Raw genomic sequence first — 21,496 nt, forward strand, 5'->3', positions numbered from 1 at the left:
TTCGTGTCATCTAACGAGTTACCATGTATTTTACTTTGTGGCTTTGTGGGTGTTTATTTTAGTAGCAGTGATGAGCCTTGAACCAATTACATCTGGGTTAGAGGCAGGCGCGCTAACCACTATGCCACGGCACCTGACATACAATATACATACTTCAGTGGACCAGTATTTTCGCGACAAGCTGTTTATGCTGTTTATGCTGTTTACTGATAAGCTGTTTCTGTTGGTGTGTTCTGTAGTTAAATCTTATTTAGGTACTTACAGATTTATTGTTAAATTCATTTTGGCGAGAAATGCAACACAAGATACAGTTTGTTAAATCCAAAAGACAAAAATGTACAAAACCGCCGATCAACATTTAACGGCTTAAGGTATGCATGCAGAAAGGCGTAACACAAATCGTCAGAATACATGAAATTAAACATATACATCGTACACAAAACGACGTAGCGAGGCTAATACACGCAAAAACTCCCTCAAAGTTGTAAACAAACACACTTCGCAAAATTGTCTTCTTTCCAACCCCTTGGACTACGATCGCCACGTACTACGCGCAGTCCCGTACCTGCTGCTTACCCCAAACTTAAACCGTCCGTTCAGGTTCCGTTAACCATGGTAACAGGTACGTGGTCGTTAAGACTCGTAACTTTTCCTTGGTAATGTATCTTTCCACTACCAGTACTGCTTAAGCTACCGTTGCTTCCACCATTTGTCCCATTAAGTACAGCATCCAGTGCTTGCTGCCCAGTAAGCGACGGTGTAGAAGGCGGCGCGATTGGGGATAAAGGCGTCATTGCCGTTAGGTCGCTGTCGCTCGACGAAGATTTCTTGCTCGCCAAAGTTTTACTCGGTTTACGCGTGATGCTAGATGTCGCTATTGTATTATGAATGTTGCCGTTCGTCAGTCCGTTCACTGAAAAGCAATTTGGTTATTACAAACGAGAAGTAGTTTTTGTCGTAGTTTATTAAAATCAAGTTTGAATGCAACATTCATACTAAAAGTGTGTGTTTTTGTTCTTTCGTATTTTACCTGCATGTTCTGGGTCTTGTGCGTTTGGCGATGTTAGCCACCAGGACACTTTATTACTGAGCAGGTTGGGCAGGTCAAATTGTCCAGCTAACTGGTCGAAGTCAGGTATTAGTGTCGTTGGTGATATAATCTCATCCATAGATGAGATAGAGGAGTCGTGACGATATTCTGTGCAATAAAAAGTGGTAATTTAAACGAGACATTATAATTTATGTGTTTGTACCAACCTGGTAACTCGAATATTTTCACCGACCAACTGTAGTCTTCTGACAGCACCAGTTTACCGTTTGTTGTCAAAGAAATGCACCATGGGAAGTGTAGACTGTCAGCGCCTGTTAAAATGCATGTTAATGACCCATTCTAGACCTACATTACGCTTTAATCAATAGACATACCGGTTGCTATATGGCGCATAAAACAGCCATCCGGTGTGAATATATCCACTCTATGGTTCCAGCAATCCGCCACTAAAATATTATCATGCTCGTCTGTGCAAAGACCGCGAGGTCCTTGAAACTGTCCACGTTCAGGTCCTTCGGCTCCAAAACTCAGCAAAAATTCGCCCTAAATTGAGAAAAATCATTATTTAATACCTTTGGTCCAATATTGCAACTAAAAGTGTTCATAGGTATGATATGTAGGGATGCACATTACAGAATAATTAGGTATTCTAGGATATCCTAGAATACTTTAATTCGAATCTAGAATTCCGAATCTAGAATTTCGAATCTTTTTATATTTATAGGAAAAAAAATTTTACCCACAAAAGTCAGTTTATTGACCCTTTCATAACAGCCTTGTTGGATCTTGAGTTGTAAAATGATTAAAAATTGTACTATTGGGTAGTGTTTGCGTCATGAAACGTATAGCAGGCTATGAAAAGACGTTACGAAACGTTTACTCTCGAAAGTCCCACAAACACAAAAATATTTTTTTTCAAAATTAATAACTTTCAAAAATTGTTAATATAGTATATGAGATGACGTGTAATGACGTCATTAAACAGAATACCGAATCCCGTAATTAGATTCGAATACAAAAGGATTCGAATCTCATGGATTCGAAATTCTGTAATGTGCATCCCTAATGATATGCAGTGTTTTTTTTACCTGAGAAGAAAACTTCTTTACGCTACAATCTCCACCGTCCGATACGATGATGTTATTTTGTGAATCGCACGCGACGTAACGCGGCTCCACGAGCTTGCTTTCGCCTTTGCCCTGTGCCCCGAATTGTAGAAGCATTTTTCCAGTATCCCTGTTAGGTAAACGTCGTATTAGATTTCAAAAAATTGCGAGTCGTACACGATTTTGAACTAAAACTTACGTGAATACCGAAATACAGTGCTTGCCCACGTCTGCCACTACGATGCGGTTCTCGCTGTTGACGGCAATGCTAGAGCAATTGCCGAATTGACCTTTTCCGAAGCCAAGAACGCTTTTCCCCTCGTGTGTCCAAATATGTACCTGGTCTTCGCAGCATACCACTATGTCATCATTATCGAGGATGGCAATCCCAGCTGGCTTACACATCCGTTTGTTTACCTGGCAACGTTAAATACCCATTAAGTCGCAATACACCACATTTTTCGCAACAGTGCCGCCGCTACGGACGATTTTTAATTAAACCTGGGGTTCCCGGAACCCCGGTCGGGCCACCGGCGAGCTTCCAATGTCATGAATCACTCCTGGCTTTTGGCACGAGAACCAAACCGCCTAATAGTGCTCCTGAGAGCAGTAAGCTTACATTCCCAGTTATTCGGGCGTGCAAGGCAGGAAAATCCAATACCGGTGTCTGCTTTTTAAACGACGGATGAGCCCGCAATCTCGGTCAGGTCCCGTAACCCGACTCGACTTTCCCTCGTGGGATTGGTCACGTACGGCGAGTTTAAACCACACCAGTCGATTCCAATCTCTCAGCACAGCCCACGTCCATTATGCGAATATTTTCTGGGTTATATCACGCCCCTTACCTCGGTGACGAACGAATCTTTAAAATTTCCTTGCGGGTCAAATATCTGGATTTTCGCTCCATCATAATCAGCAGTAATAACTTCGTTCACTGAGTTGATCGCCAGATTCGGGGTAGACTCAAACTCGCCATCAGCAATCCCTTGCTTCCCAAGCTGTGGTCATAGAATAGATGTTGTTATTGGGCTTGGCAGGAGATTAGCATGTAATTATAACAAGGCGTTGGCAGTCGTAACTCATTTCCGAAAACCGCAATTACCTGCTAAATAGTTTTTCACGGATTCTGCCGTTTCTGTCAAATTTCCTATTTGTGTTTAAAGTTAAGTACGTTCTCTATACCCAGCGTAGGTTCATTATCGATGGAGCTTAACTTGGGTGAGATCCCCACCCAGACAACGTGTCGTACTTTCCCATAGTTAAGTCGCATAGACGTCAAGCATCGCGTTTACCGCCACTCCCGGTAATTCACCTGTACAACGAGCTTGGTTTCCGTCGATTCCGCCCTCTGTATCAAAGTCTTTCCATTCCGACGTACCATGCTGTGGTTATCCGCCACGCAGAACGAATCCAGTTGCTTTAACACCTGTACAAAAGCTGAATTAAAGCACGCGTGATGTTATGCCAGTGTACTTCCTAGTTGCGGTTAATTTGTCGGTACTTTAAAGCAAAGCAGATACCTTCATGAAGCATTTGCTCTCGGTTTACGTTATTTTAGAATAAATCTCATCAATTTTCGAGTATATTCGGGCAATTTTACACTTGTTTCATATAAATTTTCCCATTTACGGTCAAATACTTTTCTTACCTTGTTGACAACCTCGTCAAATGTGGCTTTTTGTATGATGAGTCTTCCTAAATTATCCCGTATCACCCTCACACTGGCATCTGCGTTGGTGTCGAATTGTATGTTATCGGTTTGGTTAGTATTATGATACGTAGCAGCCGGATGAGTTTCCAGTAACTGGTGCAAGATTTGCGTCATTTGGTTGTTGAGGCCAAGAACCTCTTTGGGTGTACCGTACTCCAAAACCTAAAAATAGAAAAATTTGTAAGTTTGTTCAGCCTCGCATATGATTTCATTTTAAATAGGTTTTGGTGGAAACAAGGACTTGGTGATCATTTTTGTTGTTATTAGTTTTTACCTTGCGTGAGAATTCGGTGCAGGAAACGAGAGAGCTGAGTTGCATTTCAACGGAGTCTTCGTCGGCGTTGATTCTCTTTACCTCGGTAGCGTGCATGTTATGCAGCTCGTCTGTCAGTTCTTGCTTGCGCTGCATTACAAGAGCAATTATAAGCAGGTTAAATCTCCTCGGCTCAACGCCAGGAAACGTACAGTGCACACTGCGCGCCTAATCGTCCGCAAAAATCAGGGATTAGATCGCCTTAAATCCGAACGCCCGCGCTTCACACACATTGTTGGCCTGATCATACCAGCAGTACAAACCAACGCACTGCGGTTAGAACGGACGCTTCAGAAAACACGTCAAAATCGATTGATCGGTAGTTCTAATTATACATTATCGAAATTTCTGGTTATTTTTGACGGCCTATTTTCCAGGTGCGCATGCGTGTCCCATTGAGTTGGCTACTTTCGACTGTCGGCCATGGGTTAAACCGCGCTAATCGCTTAGCATACCGTTTCTTCGAATGACGAAAGTAATCTCCGCTCCCAGGTTGCCAATTATTGACTGGTCGTGTGCAATTAGTTGAATTTCTTGCATTTTTGTGCCGAACTGGAACACGTATCGTGCATATAGCGTCTTAATTATCGACTTGCTTTTTGAGTAGGCGGCGCGGAAAATCCGACAAAATACAGCCCATAAATTGAATCTATAATGGGAAACTCGTGGGAATTCAGCATAACTCCGGAAACAGCTCGGTTTTGTTTTCAAAAACAGAATATTTGGCTGTGTTCACAAAACGCCCCTTGTACAAGACTGTTACCGACTGTTTGTTGTGCCCAATTAGTTAGTCATGTTTAATATACTGGAAACCGTCCGCGTTGCAAATAAACACCTTGTCAAACTGTACTATGAATCTGCCACGAACGATGAACCAAACACTAACACAACAGCAAACAGTTCTTACCCTGTGTATTGTGTTGATGAAGATCTCGCATATTCTCTCTATCTCGGATTCGGCTTTGTCTCGATCAAGTTTCTTAGTCTGTTTGATGTCTTTCAGCGTTCTTTGTAGAGTTCGAAGCACGTCTGTCTTCTCCTTTGCAGTTTTAAGGAGGTTTTCGATCTGAAAGGTATTTTTGTAATGGTTGTCAACACAACACAAGCTTTGGACTTTTCGAACTAATAACTTGTTACCATAGCAAACCTACTCCGAAGTGCAGAAGGTTAAAACGTAACACGATACTATATCAATACATCATTTGTGTTGAAAATATAGAGGCAACGGAGCCACCGCCCAGTTTGCCAGCAACGGATCTTTGGGTGGCTAGGTAAAAGCCTGCACGCTTCACTTGCCGCACAGATTCACCTTCTTATTCATTATAAGCCACTATATTGTGTGTTAGTTGCTTGGATCTTTACCTGGTGACTTTGATTGAGAACTTCTTCTTTCAACGAGCACCGGCGATGCCGTGAGTGCCCGCTCTCCACGCACTCATGGCAAATCGGGCATTGACAGGACTGGCAATATATCTTTGCTGCTTCCCCGTCATGAATCTGTAACACAAAGCAATTTTAAGTATTCGAACTGATAGTTAAAATGACTAACTGATTGTGACCGATAGTACGAGAGGTAATATTTGTTTGACAGCTGAATAAAACAGTTGCATTTCTTCCACTTGAAACTTAAAAGCGACCGCGATTATGTCTCAATTGGCGCCGCGTGCTTTGATAGCATCAATCTTCGGGCACTGTGGCTCAAATTTTCGACTTAATCCTAACGCCACCAGCGTTACCCTTTTTATTTAGAAACTCGTAATCGTCGATACGAGATAGCGATAATTGACTTTCCGTGTCTCGCCGATGCAAAGATCGCAGGAATCCGCACTTATTTACCGAGTAAATATCATTCTACTTAAACTTCGCTTCACAAAGAAAACGTTGTCGAAATCGGTTTCAGACAACCAAACTTAAATCAAGACGTTCTCTTACCATGCAGTAAATCTTGGCTCTGCTTTTGAGCTCTTGGTTGTGGATGCCGGACTCAAACTCTGATAGAGAGACGATCTTATGTCGTCTTGTGAGCTTTGTACGTATGTGCCACGTCGAGCATTCGTTGCATAGAAAATCGGTGCAATCGAGGCAGCGAGCGATGGCCACTTTCCTATTGTCATGGTCGCATGTGTCACACATAAGAGAAGTCCCATCCTTGTCCTCGCTGCGAATCTCTTTGACCGTCTTCAGCATGTCGGACATGCTAGAGATAAAGAAATTGTCCTTTAAGCCGTTGATCCCATCTGCTGTGAGCGGTTGTTCACTCCTGCAAGTCGGGCATATCACTCTGACGCTGTTGGGCGGCGTGTACTCTTCTAAGCATTTTAAGCAAAATGTGTGCTGGCAATTCAGACTTTTCGGTCTGGTATAGGTCTCGAAGCAGATCTGGCACGTAAGAAATTCATCGTTTATCTTTGTCAGCAGGTCGATCGAACTCGCCATCATATGTCCCGCGAATCTGTAACGCAAAAGAATTTCTGTAACTAAAGCCGGCACTTGTTTGCAGCAAAAACATGGTACAAGCATTTCCGATGCAGCGACGGTCACGCGAGCCTGATTTTCGCTGCACCGGCGTTCTAAGTTCCGAAGAAACGCACTCGTCGGCGCATATAATGTTACAGGTTAGATCTGTAAATGCGCGGTCGACCGCAGAGCTATTGAGTGCGGACGGATCGTTTTCATGAGAAGTAGCCGACTCGGAAACTGCGGTCGACATAGCAACGTCGCCCAGCGCACCTGTGCGTTTGTGGTTGTACCCAAAATAACTGCTTTAGTAACACCGAACCCAAACTGACATTTTGCCTGGCATTTTTTACAAAAATAGTTTGCTACAGTTAAAACAGGCAACATGGTCGTTATATTACTTTAAGGTCTTACAGCGCTCCTCCGGTTTAGGCTGCAGCCGCAGTGCACATATTGTTTACCCAGAGCTTTCACTCATAGGTTATACATCATACTGCATCATCCGTTGCGATATCAGCCTAATGTTTTCAAAGCTGTCAGTCGGACAGCATGTACGTACGTATGACGTTAGTTCAATGCTGGCTAATTCGTGTGTGGTCTCGGAAGGCGTGTTAACCTATATAGGGAAAACCCACCAGGTGCCTGATCATTGGTTATGGACGCTGATATAGCAATGATTTGAATGGTCTGGTGGTTCTGAAAACATCCATTCCGGTGCCAAAGCCTTAAACCACCGGCACTTGCTCGCTGGAATTTGAAAGTTAGCCGCTAAACGGCGGTTTTAGTATACCTCTACCTCACTCGTCATCAACTAATAGATTTGGGGTCGACCAAATACGGTAGTAGTATACCGCCCACGCGTCGGTTTCCTTTATACTCAATCAACGTGAAGCTACCGCGTTATATGCGCGTACAAATATTTCTAATCGCTAATGACCTTGTTGTTTTGCAAAGCGTGCCGTAATGGTACGCGGGGTTCTTTAGCAGCCCACGGACATAGCCCCGCGCCTTGAACCGTAGATTTTAAAGTAGTACTCAGCGTAGTTCACTCCCAAACGACCCTAAGAACAGTCGAACATTCACTTCGATGCCTAACGCAAAACCGCAAGACTTTGACTTTCTTAGTTAAAACGCTGCATCCAAACAAATATGCCGGATGCATTTATCGGCTGAGGTGTCGAGTTTCAGCCGCGAGACCTCGTCCGTAATACCTGATGTTTTCCTTGAAGATATTGTAGTCTGGTGTCGAGCTCGCTCTTGTGCGTATCGGACTCATGGGTGGATGTTGGCGTGTACTAACAAGGGTGTTTGTGAACTACCCAAACTACTACACGATATTAAGTTTTGCTTTTAAATCTAATTTGCGAAATCTGTAAAAATGTCACACGGGCAAAATGAAAAACCGTTTACAAAACACGGCATTTAGTTATTCAGAGCAAACGCAGACACGCTACTTAATCACATTCACAGAACAATTTGCGACTAACTCTTCGCTATTTAACGTCAAAACAGAACGCCGATCGTTATTCAACACGGAAAATCTGTGTTTTCTCAGCAAAACAAAACCGCGGGCTCTTTGACACTTGTTCGGACGCGTCTAAATCCGAATAGATGTAAAGACTCGGCACTGCATAACTCGGCTGCACTCATTACTAGATTATAGCAGAACAAACACTATGATTGCTTTAAGCTCGCCAAGACTAGCATGTTGCCAATTGGTTACAGTACCAGCCAAAGGTTCAGTTTTGCAAAGCTGCTCACAACTATGTCTTTTTCTTGTTGCCAGTTGCCATGATCAAGCAACCTCATAACTTTAACTTTTGTATGCGCATTTTTCCTCAAGTAAAAGCGCGACCTTTGCATTATCTATATCTTGCCTGAAATGCCTGTCTTATATTGATAAATAGTAGGCTTACCGCCCTAGATAACGTTATACAGTGTGATTATATTCTTGATCCGAATCGAAAATTTCCTATTGTAATGCATTCATTGCATTGTCTGTCACTTCACGGCCATGTCTTCTGTTTTTGATCCCATTTCCAAGTACCAGTTACCATCTTCCTGTATCTCTGTCTCAAGGCGAAGTAAATTTCCTTTACTTGCGATACTCCCACAGTCGCGCCTGTGCGTCCTACTTGCGCTACCAGCGCCAACTGTTTCGTCAGTTACTAACTATGCCAATTTACTTGTAAACGCCGAGTATACAAACACGGCGATTTGTTTAATTAGAAGCTTGGGTTTCTCGCCCTTGTTCCGTCCTCACTCAACAAGCAATAAATCAAACCCTCATCTATCATTACCCTGCAGGGGCTCACTACTCCAGCGTTCAGGCTCCATTGCGCACAAAATTGCCCCGATTTTCAATCCGCCCCTTTGAAAGTCGCCATTACCGCATGAACCGCCGTCCACAGCGGTTCAGGTGTGTTCTCAATTGCTCGAAATACGCTCGGAGACTTTGAAGTCATGCAAATAGCAGCGAGTTCGGTTCAGCTTACTCCTGGAGTCTTGTTCCTCAAATCGTTCAACTGCTATTCTTCCGTCTCTTGTTATCCAGTAACAAAAATTCAGATCCGTTGGGCCGTAACAAGTCCAAGCAAACTCGAGAAGCGAAACGATGTTAAATTACAATGGGGAAGTGACATCTGCTGAAACTGTGGTTGTATCTGACTCTGATAGAACTTTTTGCGCTGCAAATTTACAACGATGCTGCAATGCTTTTTAATCCGTCCAAGCAAACTGCAGTTATAAATTTAAATTGGTTCCCGAATTTTTTTGTTTACAAAATTCTTGTCCGAAAAGCGTGTCCAGGAGCTTCAGTGGCAAGATAAACACATGCGATGAAAGGAAAATTCTACTGTCGAAGTTTGGTCACGCTGAAAAGAATTCGAATGGCACGACAAGGTCCAACGATAATTGAAGACTGTCTCCAACCCTTATGTGCTTACACAGTCACAGCATTGTTTTTAGCATATGTCGATGTTGTCATGGCTGTTTTTCTAATAGAATATTTTTGCCACAGTTAATGAGAAATATTGTTGACTCACTGTATACACTACTTCGGCACAAAACGCGCTAGAAATGATGTTAATACACCCACGAAGCTTTTTCCACACCAGCAGAACATACGCTTGTACTACACCAGAATAATTACCGATAAGTTATCGGTTCCTTGAATTTACTGACCACACTCAAGCCTCGCTTTGAAGATCGCTTTAACTGAACAAGTCCTGTCTGTGGCGCCAACATGATTGAAGACAAATTAGCTTATCATAGATACGACGACTGGGACCACACAGCACATCAAAACACTCAAGAGTTCCGACGTCAACTAAACGCCCAAATCTTAAACAAATCAGTGAATCGGAAATTGCCACCAAATATTCTCGTTCAAAATCGGCTATATAACAAGCCCAACCTGCCTGTGACCTTAACTCGCATCAGGTATCGACCTTTTTTCTCAAATTACTTAATTGTACCAAGGTCAACGACTAACTTCTTCTCTGTCATTCGTCATTTTCTTGGCTGACTTGATTTCTGCATTGGCATTTGCCTCCCTGTCACAAGAAACGCCTATCGCTGCAGTCACAAGTCGCAGAACAACCGCTACGCCCGTCAGCCGCTTTTCTCTCGCAACATTCCGTTCTTTCCACCGCCTTTCTGAGATCAAGCGCACCGATAGGCCGTAGAGACGACGGAAAAGAAAACAAAAACAGCAATTTAAAGCCTATTTCGCTGCTGAGCGGTTTGAATTAAAGCGAGTTGCGATTTCTCTCGCAATATTTCATTTGTTTCACACCACCATGACATTTAACAAAGCACAATCATAATTTCAATCGCGATTTTCACATTTCGAACAACACCAGAACTTATCGGAATTTACTTTTGCCCCCCTTTTCATTCGCACCGTGACGTGAGATATCAGGCACTGAATCTGACCAAAAAAAGCTTAAAATTCCGTTTCTTTTCGATTCCCATGGAGATGGCTACTTAGAGGCTCCTCGCTTGACCGCAGTCACCTATAGGTCACGACCCCTTGGCATTTCTTACCCAGGTTATTTACTCAACACGTTTCCTGTGGACACTCGTTTCCGTCAACAAACGGAATCTAATGGAATTCGCTATCTTGCTACATTTCCAGATTTTCTTGTTACTTACTGGCATATCTGGTAATACATTACATTGTGTATTCTAATCAATGCGTAGTGAATTCGATACACAGGAGTCAGTCTCCCAACAACGCTGCGGTTATTACTTTGTTTTGTTCCAAGAACATGTTGTTTCTATGGGTTACAGTACACAGTAAATGCAAAACCGCAAGATAACGAACCTAGGCTACCTAACTACTCTGTTGCGTTTAATAGATACGGCTTATACTCTAAATCTGCGAAGTCCGTATTATCCTAAGCCTGTTAACAAACTCCCGAATTTCACTCATAAGCAAACTGATGAATGGCTGGACATTAAGCTCTTTTGGATTCGTTCCTGCGTCTTGATCTGGCTTGACTCAAAAACTTGGCTACATAACAAAAGTGACACGAAGACACGCTTGCGAATAACCAGTTCTAATGTATTAGGCCACCCCGCCATACGCCGAGAATCCCTCGCCTTCGAGTTCACATACCTCTGTGTATACTGTTTCAAACATGCGTGAAAACCGTGGCGGGCGAGCCGAGCAGTGTGCGACCCTATGCGAGCAAATCGGTAAAACTAACACCCGGCCAGGTGCGGTTTGGACACTGATCCATTGTTCGTTATAAAAATGCACCGACCAATCGGCCATTCCGCTGGGCAGGTATGAAAACAACGATGGAATGTTGAGCAGCGTATAGGTGCTTAGCGTTAGATTTATAGCTTCCCAAGAACGCTTGACCAGCTACGAATTTAGAGCAATTTCCGGCACAGCGTGTTATTACTGTCGCTGTAACGTCAGCCTGGATTTTCTCCGCCATGTAATAACCGAGGTACGCTACGACCCGCACATACTTGGTCCGGTAATTGTTGTTTTCACAATTGTAGGTTTACATTTCTTCACGGCAGGGTTGTTGTTTATGTTTTATTATCAGTTGCACAAAGCCGCAATGGTTCATTAGGCGTCGGAACGTTTGTTTGTGTTTCACCGTTTCACGGACTTATTGTTTGTGTACCAAATCCTGTCGTCGCGGCTCATCCCACAAGAGCAACGCCGGGCCACTGTCGCCCCAGGCTATACCTCCTAAATTGATACGTTTCATAGCACCGATCAACGAGATGCCACGATCGTTGACTTAGTTTGCCATTACTGCGACCTCGCCCGTTGTTTTTACATCTATTACATTCCCCAAGTATTGTCAGGACAGCAAATTGTCACGTTTTTGTTGAATAGCGATTTTTGAATAGGATTTGTTTATAAAGGCAATGACACTTTTAGTTGCCCGGCATTTGTGTTTCATTACAAGATCCTCCTGTGCAAAATATTTTTTTTACAAGTGCAGCGGTCTCTTAGCGCCACCAAATCTTTCAATTTTGTGATCTATCCTGCACATATGAAAATCGTTTATAAAACCAGCAAAGATTTGTCTGGCTTATTTTATCTCTAGCGCCACCCCGCGAGCCATAAATTTCGTCTTCTCGCACTATTTGATTCTATTTTCTGGTGTACATCTTGGTTTCTGGGCGCGTCGTGTTGTTTGCACCAAACACCGTTCGACTGTGTTCACCGCAGATACTCAATCTTATCGGGCGTGCTTGGCACTAACAGGGTTAAACCGGTTTACCTTTTACGTTCTAACTTCCATATAGATACATTTGATGTCAATGACTGTACAATATGCAAATATAAAAAGGCAAACACAGAACACTTTGTAAGATTAACCCCTCGAAAACAACAGCTTCAGTTTAAGTATTACATTGTTTTTTCCCTCGATAAGCAATCTTGGATGACGTCATTGAAACATGACGTCATCGGGTACCGTGATAAACAACTGACAGAGCAGTGAACTCACGTACACTAACGCAATTACCAATTCTGCATTTTTTGTACTACAGCACAAACCGACAGCTAATACTTATGGGGCGTGGGCGTTATCATTACGATTTTATCATGGCGGGGGCGAATTGCATTTCTAAAGCTAACCTATGTTTAAAAGTCAATGTTCGCTATATCTTAAAATCTTTACTCACCGATCGTCTTCCTCTTCGTCCAAATCGCAGAGGTTTCGGTTCATTATATCAGCCATCGCAATGCCTACTAAATTGCATCTAAAACTGCGTATGCAACAGCAAATAGTTACAAACAACTGAATTTAACGCTAAAGTCGCTTTATATACCCGTTTCCTAACCATATATAGTCCTCACGATAAGGGTTTATCGACACGTATTGGAGTCAAACTTGTCGTATTCAGTCACGAATCACCCATCCCGAACCTCAATCCAAGATCCACTGCACGAGCAAGCTACTACTCCGTGCCAGTTTATCTCATCAACGACTTTGCTGCGGTGGGTAACGAGCATTACGTAACCGACAGACTTCTCTTCGTCATCCGCGTCTCCCTCAAACTTACAATACTCTCTTTGTTACCGAGCCGTGGCCTGGGATCCTCCGGCCATGCAGTCAGCTGTAGTTCGCTTTGTTTACTCGCAAATAGAAGTTATTGTAAACTTGGTCGGGTGATATCAAGCGAATCTATGCTTACGCTGCCTTAGGCACAGTTCCGATTTGTCGACTATGAGCCATAATCTCACTAATCCTAAACAACTCGTCTTCACATGACACCGTATTTACTTAACAGTAAAAAACAAACGTTTAATTTGACCTTATCCGCCTTGCAACAACATTCGTACCGTAGACTCTCTCCCGAAAATAGGACTCAGCCTTATTATACCGCCACATTAAACCAAAACTTTGTTTTGATAAAGGATCTACGTTGCTGAAGATTACAGTTACATACGCGTGCTGATACTTGTCTCTCAGGATGCATTTAAATTCTTTCAAACTTCTGCAACGATCTCTGTAACTATGACAGACTACTCTCAGCACCAACAGCAACAACTACCTGAGGTCCTTGTCGTGAGACGCTCCAGCGAACAGCTCGATCGCGGCCTACGACGCCACACGCGAATTCCGTATTTAACCCTTACGTAATCCCCTGCTAAGCTCTCCGACTCTATTTTGCATTGCGTTATACGAGATTTAAAGTTTCCCAGCATTCAGGTATCTTAAGCTTGTGTCTTGCGTTCAGTATATACAAAGGATGTCCCGATCATATACACAAAATTACGAGGAACTTTTACATAACCCAAAGTTGAAAAAAAAAACGTTTTTCGCCGGTAAAATACTAGGGTACGTTTCCTGGGCAGGAAACCGTCGCTTAAAATGCAATACTTTCAAGGCAATATATCAAAATAATACGTATGGCGAGGAAGTTATGGTGTAATTGTGAAGTATCTTTTCGCCGCAAACGAAATCCGGCTCGGTGAGGTTTGCATATTAAATAACTACAAGTTTGCGCAACGTAAACTGAATATCGGAAATATTCAATTTTCTGAACACCACTTAAACAGTGAGATCATAAACCGCCCAGCAAACTGTCTTTATACCATCACATGTGTAATTGTCATTTTACTCGGGCTTTTAAACAATTGCATCAATTGTCGTCATCGTTTTGTGTCCCAAGTTATCACGCGTTGAGTGTCACCTTTAACCTCAGGTGTGACTAAAATACTTGGAGCGGAAAAACCCGAAACCAACATTATCGTACGCTCGCTTAAGATGATTTAGCAGCGATCTGTACAAAGCTTACTTTGTCCTGGTGCTCGTATCACATTGCGTTGTACCTTTTCAGCGGCGCTCTTTCCCGTGACCGCTTCCCCTGCCCTTAATGCAGTTGAAAAAGGCCCGTGGCTTGCGGTAGGCTTGTTTGTTTCGGCGCTGTTTTGATGCCTGTCTGCGGTATGTTAATTTGCGTGACTCGTTTTTCCGCAAGCGGGCTGCTTTAACTGTTAAGCCAGCTTACGTACCGTCGCGAACTTGTTTTTTTATTATTTAAAATTGCTCTGTACGACAGAAAGAGTCCTTTGTTTAATTCTGTCGATTCACTAATAGATAATCTGTTCCGGAATGATTGAGTGTTTTGGCTGGAAATCGGTGTTGCGTGTAAACATCGTGTGTGTTCAGTGCAAACAGAGAAAGATAAATAAACAAGATAATTAATTTTCGTCAATGTTCACGCAATCGGTATCTAATTTGATCAATGTGTTAGCAAATCATTGTTCAGTGTAATAAAATACGAAATTATTACAATTTCATCTAAACTACCACCCAAATGTCGCAAAATTACTTCTTCGAATTGTCAAGTTTGATAGCGACCTCTGGCGGTTTTGCGTTGCCGTATTTTAATCCGCCCACCGTCGCCACCGTGTGATGGCTAAACATTGGCTTAAACTGATTCTGAATGACCGAGACCTCAGTACATTCATGTGCAATGTGCTGTGTTATCGCAAGCTACGATTTAATCGGATCTACAGAACTCCGACCACGTTCGACTTAATAATCTCACGAATATGCGGGGCCTTCAAAACCCAATCCGTTCCGGTCTGTTCTCATGCACAAGCCGTTTTCGTTATTCATTGTCTGACCGCCTGAGCGGCAATAACCCCTCGCCGGTGATCAAAGGGAAACGACGCTCGCCGTTTGATGTCACCAACTGACCTACCCCACATACGATCGCTAAAACTAGGGGCATTACTTAAGCTCTTAAAATCTCGTTTATATAACCGTGTTTTCAGGAGTACAATGCTTCCAAAAGCGTACAGTGCTGTGATTTCGTCTTTATGCGATTATAGGAAAGTCCCAGGCCCTTTCTCAATAGTACATAAGCGATCATTTGTATTCATTCTGTCCGGTTGTATCTTACACGCCGGGCAAAGCGATCACGGATAAGAATAACAAAGTACCTGTATTATCTCTGTTATATCACCGGCCACTCCTTCCCGCTTTAGATCTTCCCAATTTTGTTGAACTTCAGTAGAACTAAAAGCAATATCGATTTTTATCAACAGTCCCTAGAAACAGGACCATAATATTAATATATATAACAAATGATGTTTGTTAAATGGTTCTCAGACAAATGCCTCGCTATATTGTCGTCAAGGTATTTACGACTCGTCATCTAAACAGTCATCATAGAACCCAATTAGTTAGTAACAGGATGTGCCTCTTAAGTTTGTAAAATAATCTGCCATTTGTGGGGCGCGCGCAGTGCAACATTAACGGTCATAAATCTGTATCGCGTGTTGTGCGCTTCACATACAATAAAGCTTAAGTTTATGTTATTAAACCCACAGCCTAATGGTGTTTATAAACACTGCATACTTTGTGGGACTATAAACAGATTGTTTATTCAGAAGAGTTTGAAATCGGTTTCTGTCTTAATGAAATACCCGCAGTTTACTTTAAACTTCGTATGTTACCTTACGCTCATTTCACATGCCTATTTTACTTTCCCCAGTTCTATAACTTCAAACACCTTTTAATTTTGGTTTTCCGTCAATTCATTAGCTTATGTGATGAGTTGTTGAGAGATTCACAACAGAGGCACGCGCTTAATTGCTTCAGGCATCTATTCGTTTGTTTACACATCCGTATTTTGTAGCATCTATGACGCAATACGACGCTAAGTAATCGGTGTCAATCACATTTAGTCTTAATAAGTTTTATGCAAATTTATATTAATAATAAACGCATACCACCCTAGAGAAACAGTAGTTACCCCAAGATCGCAGGTGCTACCAGTATCCGCATACCTCGCTTAACGCGTACAGACACAGATGCCAAAATTTCAAGCTGCAAGCTTACGATGCGAAATTCCAGGCACCGCTAATGCGTTAATCGTTTGATTAACTTTGCAGCCAGCTTTATCCATTTTTTCTGCTGCATATCCTAGCAAGCTGCAACGGCTCAGCTGTGACGCTTCGCCCTTGGTGCCATGTTTCAACTATTAGGTGAAACGGAATTTTGTTGACGCAAGTACCAACCACATGAAACAACGCGCGCTATCCAGAACTCCCCACTTTGTTTACACGGACGGCAAAATAGACCGTCATGCGACACCGGGCATCCCTGTTTTTGTTTTGGTTTGCGCTTCATTGCAGCCCCATAGCGTTCAATTGCTGCCTTTTAGTGATCGTTTTCGTGAGCTGTTTTTGGACGAAAGTAACAGTACCTTTCAGACTTTGACAGCCCGGTATGTCTACCCTGTAGCAAGGAAACACGTCAGAGCATCGACCGTCGTAAAACAGTTTCCCTAAGCGTCCGAATCGGAATTGGATCCGTTTCACTTAAAACAATAAGTTGTTTTGTGTTCACGCTATAAACCCGTTTTGACAGCATGTATAAACGCATAAGGTTCTGTACCTTACGAATGTAAGCGGCACTGGCGTCCGTTTTAACCGCGTATTGATATATTCCTCTATTCCAATTCTCCTTTATGTTTGACATTTCAATTTTTTAAAGTTCCGTCTGTGGGCAGTTGGTGAAATTGCCCATCAGTGACAACAGCCTCTGACGCACATAGGGCCAGAGTAGATGGCATTGTGAAATGAACGTGTTGGCCACCTTGCTTGACTTAAGTCTATATCTGCATGTACAGGAAACCACGAGCTTTCTCAACTGGTGGTCGTTCCCACCGTGTGTAACGCGGAATAATGTACGGTTATATAAGCACTTACTGCTATGTATACTGCCAGCGTAAAGCAACCGAATGCTGTGTAATTACCTCCACAGCTGTGTCTTTTCGTATTTAGCATCACCTGATATTCGAGTATTTACAGAACTCAAGTTTTGCGGTAATTGTTGTTTTAGTTTACTCTCCTAAACTTTATGTTCGTGAGTTTAATTGGGTGGTCGGGCTTCACGCTTCAGGTACCGTTGGTTCTCGTAGCTTAAACCCAGCCAGTGAGATAGTCATGGCTTGCTTGTTTCACGCATGGGAGAAGCATGAGCTGCGACAAAGTTCCAGGCAATTTTAGCCCGGTGGAATGAGTTGCATCGGCGCCTTACGATCGCACCAGACGTCTTTACTCCGCCAAAAATTCCACCTCCCAGCAGTCTGCGTACACACACCGCTTAGCGGAAAAGAGCCTTTGTTTTAAGCCAAACTATAACCGAGTAAAGTAACCGCATTGACGATATCACCGCCCAAGGCGAAAACCTCGACCAAGAATGTTCATATCATACCATTCGCCGGCTCCTCCGTATAACGAGGCTGTCATCGCCTTTGTTTCCGCTCTCCTAATTCGCACTTAACACGGCGCCGGAATGCGCCGATCAGTTCGGCCCGAGCGCCCCAGGCATTTTGCGTTCTGATGCCATTCCGCTAATCTTGCTTGCATATTCAGTTTGCCGTAAAAGCTCCACCCTCTCTGTTGCACGAAGTCGGAACACGACAGCCTGAAATCATCCAAGGCTTGCTTATCTCGTAATAAACATCGCTTGCAGATAACGCAAGCTCCGACCTCGCCGCTAATTAAAGCATGCGCGTAGCCGACGACCGCGCAGATAAATCACACAAAGCTATCTCCTTCATTGATCGTTGTAAACATGTTCAAGCCCTATAAGCCGGAAGCACCAACTCCACTAAAGGCATTCCCGATTCGCCACGTCAATCTAACAATCCGTGTCATCGCTTAGAAAAGCACAGATCGCAAAGCAGCGACTTTGTTCTTCGGTTTTCCGGCCCAAAATAGACCGCACGATCAAATTGCCAGCAATTTGTTGTCGCTAATCCCACTTCCCACGCAAAAACGCCGCTAGTTCACACACCTAATTGTCGCAAAACAACAATGACTTTTAGCTTGATTAATCGGCACCCGAATTTCACAGCTGACATTTCGCCATTGCTTCCCCTTTGCATCGCTTGATCGGCTTACATATCTCCCAGGCACAAAGCGGGCCCTGTGCCCAGCCATGCCAATATGCCGCTGGTTAATGCGTCATCTCCGGGCAATATAAACTGTCCATTGTTTCACTTTGTTATGACAGTCCACTCCTGTTCTCCATATAGGGTTACCATGCCCACCACATCCGACTTCCGTCACACGAAAGCGATAAATTGTGATTTTCCGTGTATCAATTTACGTTTCGCGTCGATCCGGACGTTAAATGGCATCGCTTATATTTAAAACAAAAGTGGTCTTATAGTTAAGAACCATATACTACTCATTTTTATCTTTTGCCTTGTTGATGAGCTAACAGTATCCATTTTACCCCACAGTTCTATACGTAGCGCACACTAAACCGCATTTTGTTTCATACATTGTCTCATCTCTCAAATCGTTCTTTTAAACCCATTGAATCATGGTCGCACCCAGCAGTCATATACGTCGGAGGCGGAAACGTCCAAATTTACGAGCATCCGAGCGTAAAATCGTGTTTCAGCGCCCGCGAGAAAGCTGTAAAGCTTTTCGATCGTTTCCCGGTAAAAGTAATAATATAGATTTCCTTTCACTGCCACTGCTCGGGCATGATATGTTTACCCAATCCCGTTTCTCCCTACAGTAAGAAATTGCCACAAAAATCCTGTTTACCTAAAATTACTACTCTCTCAGTCGCATTACACGTGTAATAAACGCAAAACTGACAGTTAAATTTCACGTATGGGACTGGCATTGTCCATATAACATTTAGTATACAACTGGGTATAGCTTATTGTGCACCATTAAATAAAAGTAAGGCATAACTTTTTAGAAGGAACACCACTCACCGTATTTTAAATGTAGTTTCGTATATTCTTTAGCTATCGTCCTTATATTATGCAGCCGTTTATTACAGTGAGTTAAAGTTCAGTTATGTATTCCTGCGTTTTAGTATAGCATAATTAATCAATATTCAATTAAAGCTACGTTCTGCAACAAAATAAGGTCATTTTAACTTGTGTGTCTGGAAACATATAGCAGTGTGGGGAAAGATGGGACACCCTTTTTTTCAGTTTTTTCGTCCCTATTGGTATAGTAAACAAAGAAAATACACAGAATTTTAAAATCGTTTCCTCACGACACCCGTAGGGATGTTCGGATATTATGTACTAAAGATGTCCCGTCTTCCCCCACCCTTCTATATTTTATATGCTACTAAAAGAGATATTTTGTGAAGATGTTTTAGCAGAGCACTTAGTTCGTAACTCCGCACGTAAAGCGCATATTCTTGGTGGGACAAAAAGGGGTTCAATTATAACTTGGCACCCCTATTTGCTTATCCACGGTCATTGCTTTAAATACATGGCGCACTGTTCTTTGTAGTTTTGGACAACTAAATAATTCCTAACCAAATTCATATGCTTAAGCTAAAAAAAACTCCCCTCAGTTAATTTTCCCATTACATACCACTCATACTGTAAACGATCATAATCACAAATAACTCTGCTGTCCTGTTCTAATTCCCGGGCAGTTTTGTCGCCATCATTAAGCACATTTCGCTGCTCAGCCGTGGACCGCATACCTTCGTTTACACCTGGACCCTTTCGCCTTGGTTCAGTGCATCTTCTATCTTCCTTCTCCTGGCCTACTCTTATAGCTGTCTTACCCCGCAGCCCACAGTCGAGCATCCACGTTTTGCGTTCTGCCGTCTCGCCATTGTCGCCGGCGGTAATTTATTTGCCACGGTTATAATCGCCTAAGAATCTTATCAACGTTAAGCTATGTTTGCACAAGCTTCCATGCCTACCGTACGCACCTAAATCTCACCTAAAACTGGACAACCTTTTCCCCGCGAGCTCCCGTATCTAGACGCCTAAGAAACTTGTCAAGTTTCCACGAAACCGCCTCTTAAAACTGACGGCTTCTCACTTTTTAATTAGTCCGCATTGAAAATATCGCCCAAAAATTCAACCACGCACTCTTGGCTGCAGCCACCCTATCTCGAAATTGAGGCACACAAATTCTTCTAACGTCAATTTAGCTCCGTGTTGGTTTCAAGTGTTCTGTCCTCGTCTGCCTAGGTCACCCTCTGTTCGTTTTACTCATTCTCCTCGAAGCCTCTCCGCCCAGGAATGCCAAATATCCGCCAGCGGTCTACGCTTTCTTCCGAGCGATGTCTCGTTATCTAATATTATTGCTACTTACAAGCTTACCCGCCAAACTGCTCCTCGCTGTNCGANNNNAAAGCTCTGCTTATTCCACTCTCGAAAGCCGATAACCTTAATCCAAGGAAAACCGATCACTACAAATTCTTGTTCTCCCCACCTTTCTAACCACAGAAAGTAATCACGCACTTTAACACACTCATTTTCAATCGTACGAAAATCCCGCGAATCTTGTTTTTCCCACGTCCTTTAACTTTCCGATCATTGGAATTTTTATCCGAGCCCAAAGCTTAAAGATTCCCGTGTTACAGTAGCGCTGCGCTAATTACCGCTAGCCGTGTTTACAGTTTTAAATCCTCGTGAGTGGTCAAGAGGGTGGCTAAGGTTTAAAGACATGTTCAACTTTGTATAAAGGAAGCTCAAATCTCTTAAATTTGTCTACTTGTTGTACATTACCGGTGCGTTGTAGGTTAGCACACAGAAAAGAGAAAATACAAAATTAGTTTGAACTTAAGTTTCAAAATTAAAAGTTACATAGAAGGTTTGGGTAAGATGATTAATTTACCTTGGTCTATACAGTAGGGTGGGGGAAGATGAGACACCTTTTCATTCTATTTTCTCGTCCGATTTGGTAGTAAACAAAGAACATTCAAAGAATTATAAAACAGTATCTTCACGACTTCCATAGACCGTTGTTAATTGTTTAAAACACGATCAGGATATTTGGATATTATGTGCTAAAGGTGTCCCATCTTCCCCCGCAGTACTATATAAACAAAGTGTTAACATTCAGCTCGTTCCGA

General features: G+C 42.8%; 2 protein-coding genes and 1 non-coding gene across 6 annotated transcripts in view; 1 reads left to right on the plus strand and 2 right to left on the minus strand.

The window, feature by feature from the left end:
• The window catches only part of LOC100176882 (zinc finger protein 277), a 28,459-nt gene that overhangs the window by 3,731 nt on the left and 3,232 nt on the right, over positions 1–21,496 (plus strand). The window lies entirely within an intron of this gene.
• Positions 247–19,525, minus strand: zf(bbox/ring)-1 (zinc finger protein ZF(Bbox/RING)-1). Of its 4 annotated transcripts, XM_018812704.2 has the most exons (15): positions 19,377–19,525; positions 15,571–15,646; positions 6,114–6,633; positions 5,544–5,678; positions 5,089–5,247; positions 4,143–4,271; positions 3,806–4,030; positions 3,470–3,583; positions 3,003–3,155; positions 2,357–2,574; positions 2,140–2,287; positions 1,426–1,594; positions 1,258–1,362; positions 1,031–1,198; positions 247–913 (listed from the first exon to the last, which is right to left on the minus strand). In XM_018812704.2, the coding sequence occupies exons 3-15, from the start codon at positions 6,618–6,620 to the stop codon at positions 597–599; spliced, it is 2,547 nt and encodes an 848-aa protein (XP_018668249.1). In that variant the 5' UTR covers positions 6,621–6,633; positions 15,571–15,646; positions 19,377–19,525; the 3' UTR covers positions 247–596. The 4 variants fall into 4 exon arrangements, with proteins under 4 accessions (XP_018668249.1, XP_018668248.1, XP_009859177.1 ...); XM_018812703.2 differs by lacking the exons at positions 15,571–15,646; positions 19,377–19,525 and adding an exon at positions 12,798–13,493; XM_009860875.3 differs by lacking the exons at positions 15,571–15,646; positions 19,377–19,525 and adding an exon at positions 7,850–8,028.
• On the minus strand, positions 15,533–15,611 carry mir4183 (microRNA 4183). Its single transcript, NR_034580.1, has one exon. It is a non-coding gene; the product is annotated as a microRNA 4183 (primary transcript).

The sequence above is a fragment of the Ciona intestinalis genome, chromosome 8 (genome assembly GCF_000224145.3).
Source record: "Ciona intestinalis chromosome 8, KH, whole genome shotgun sequence".
Lineage (NCBI taxonomy): Eukaryota > Metazoa > Chordata > Ascidiacea > Phlebobranchia > Cionidae > Ciona > Ciona intestinalis.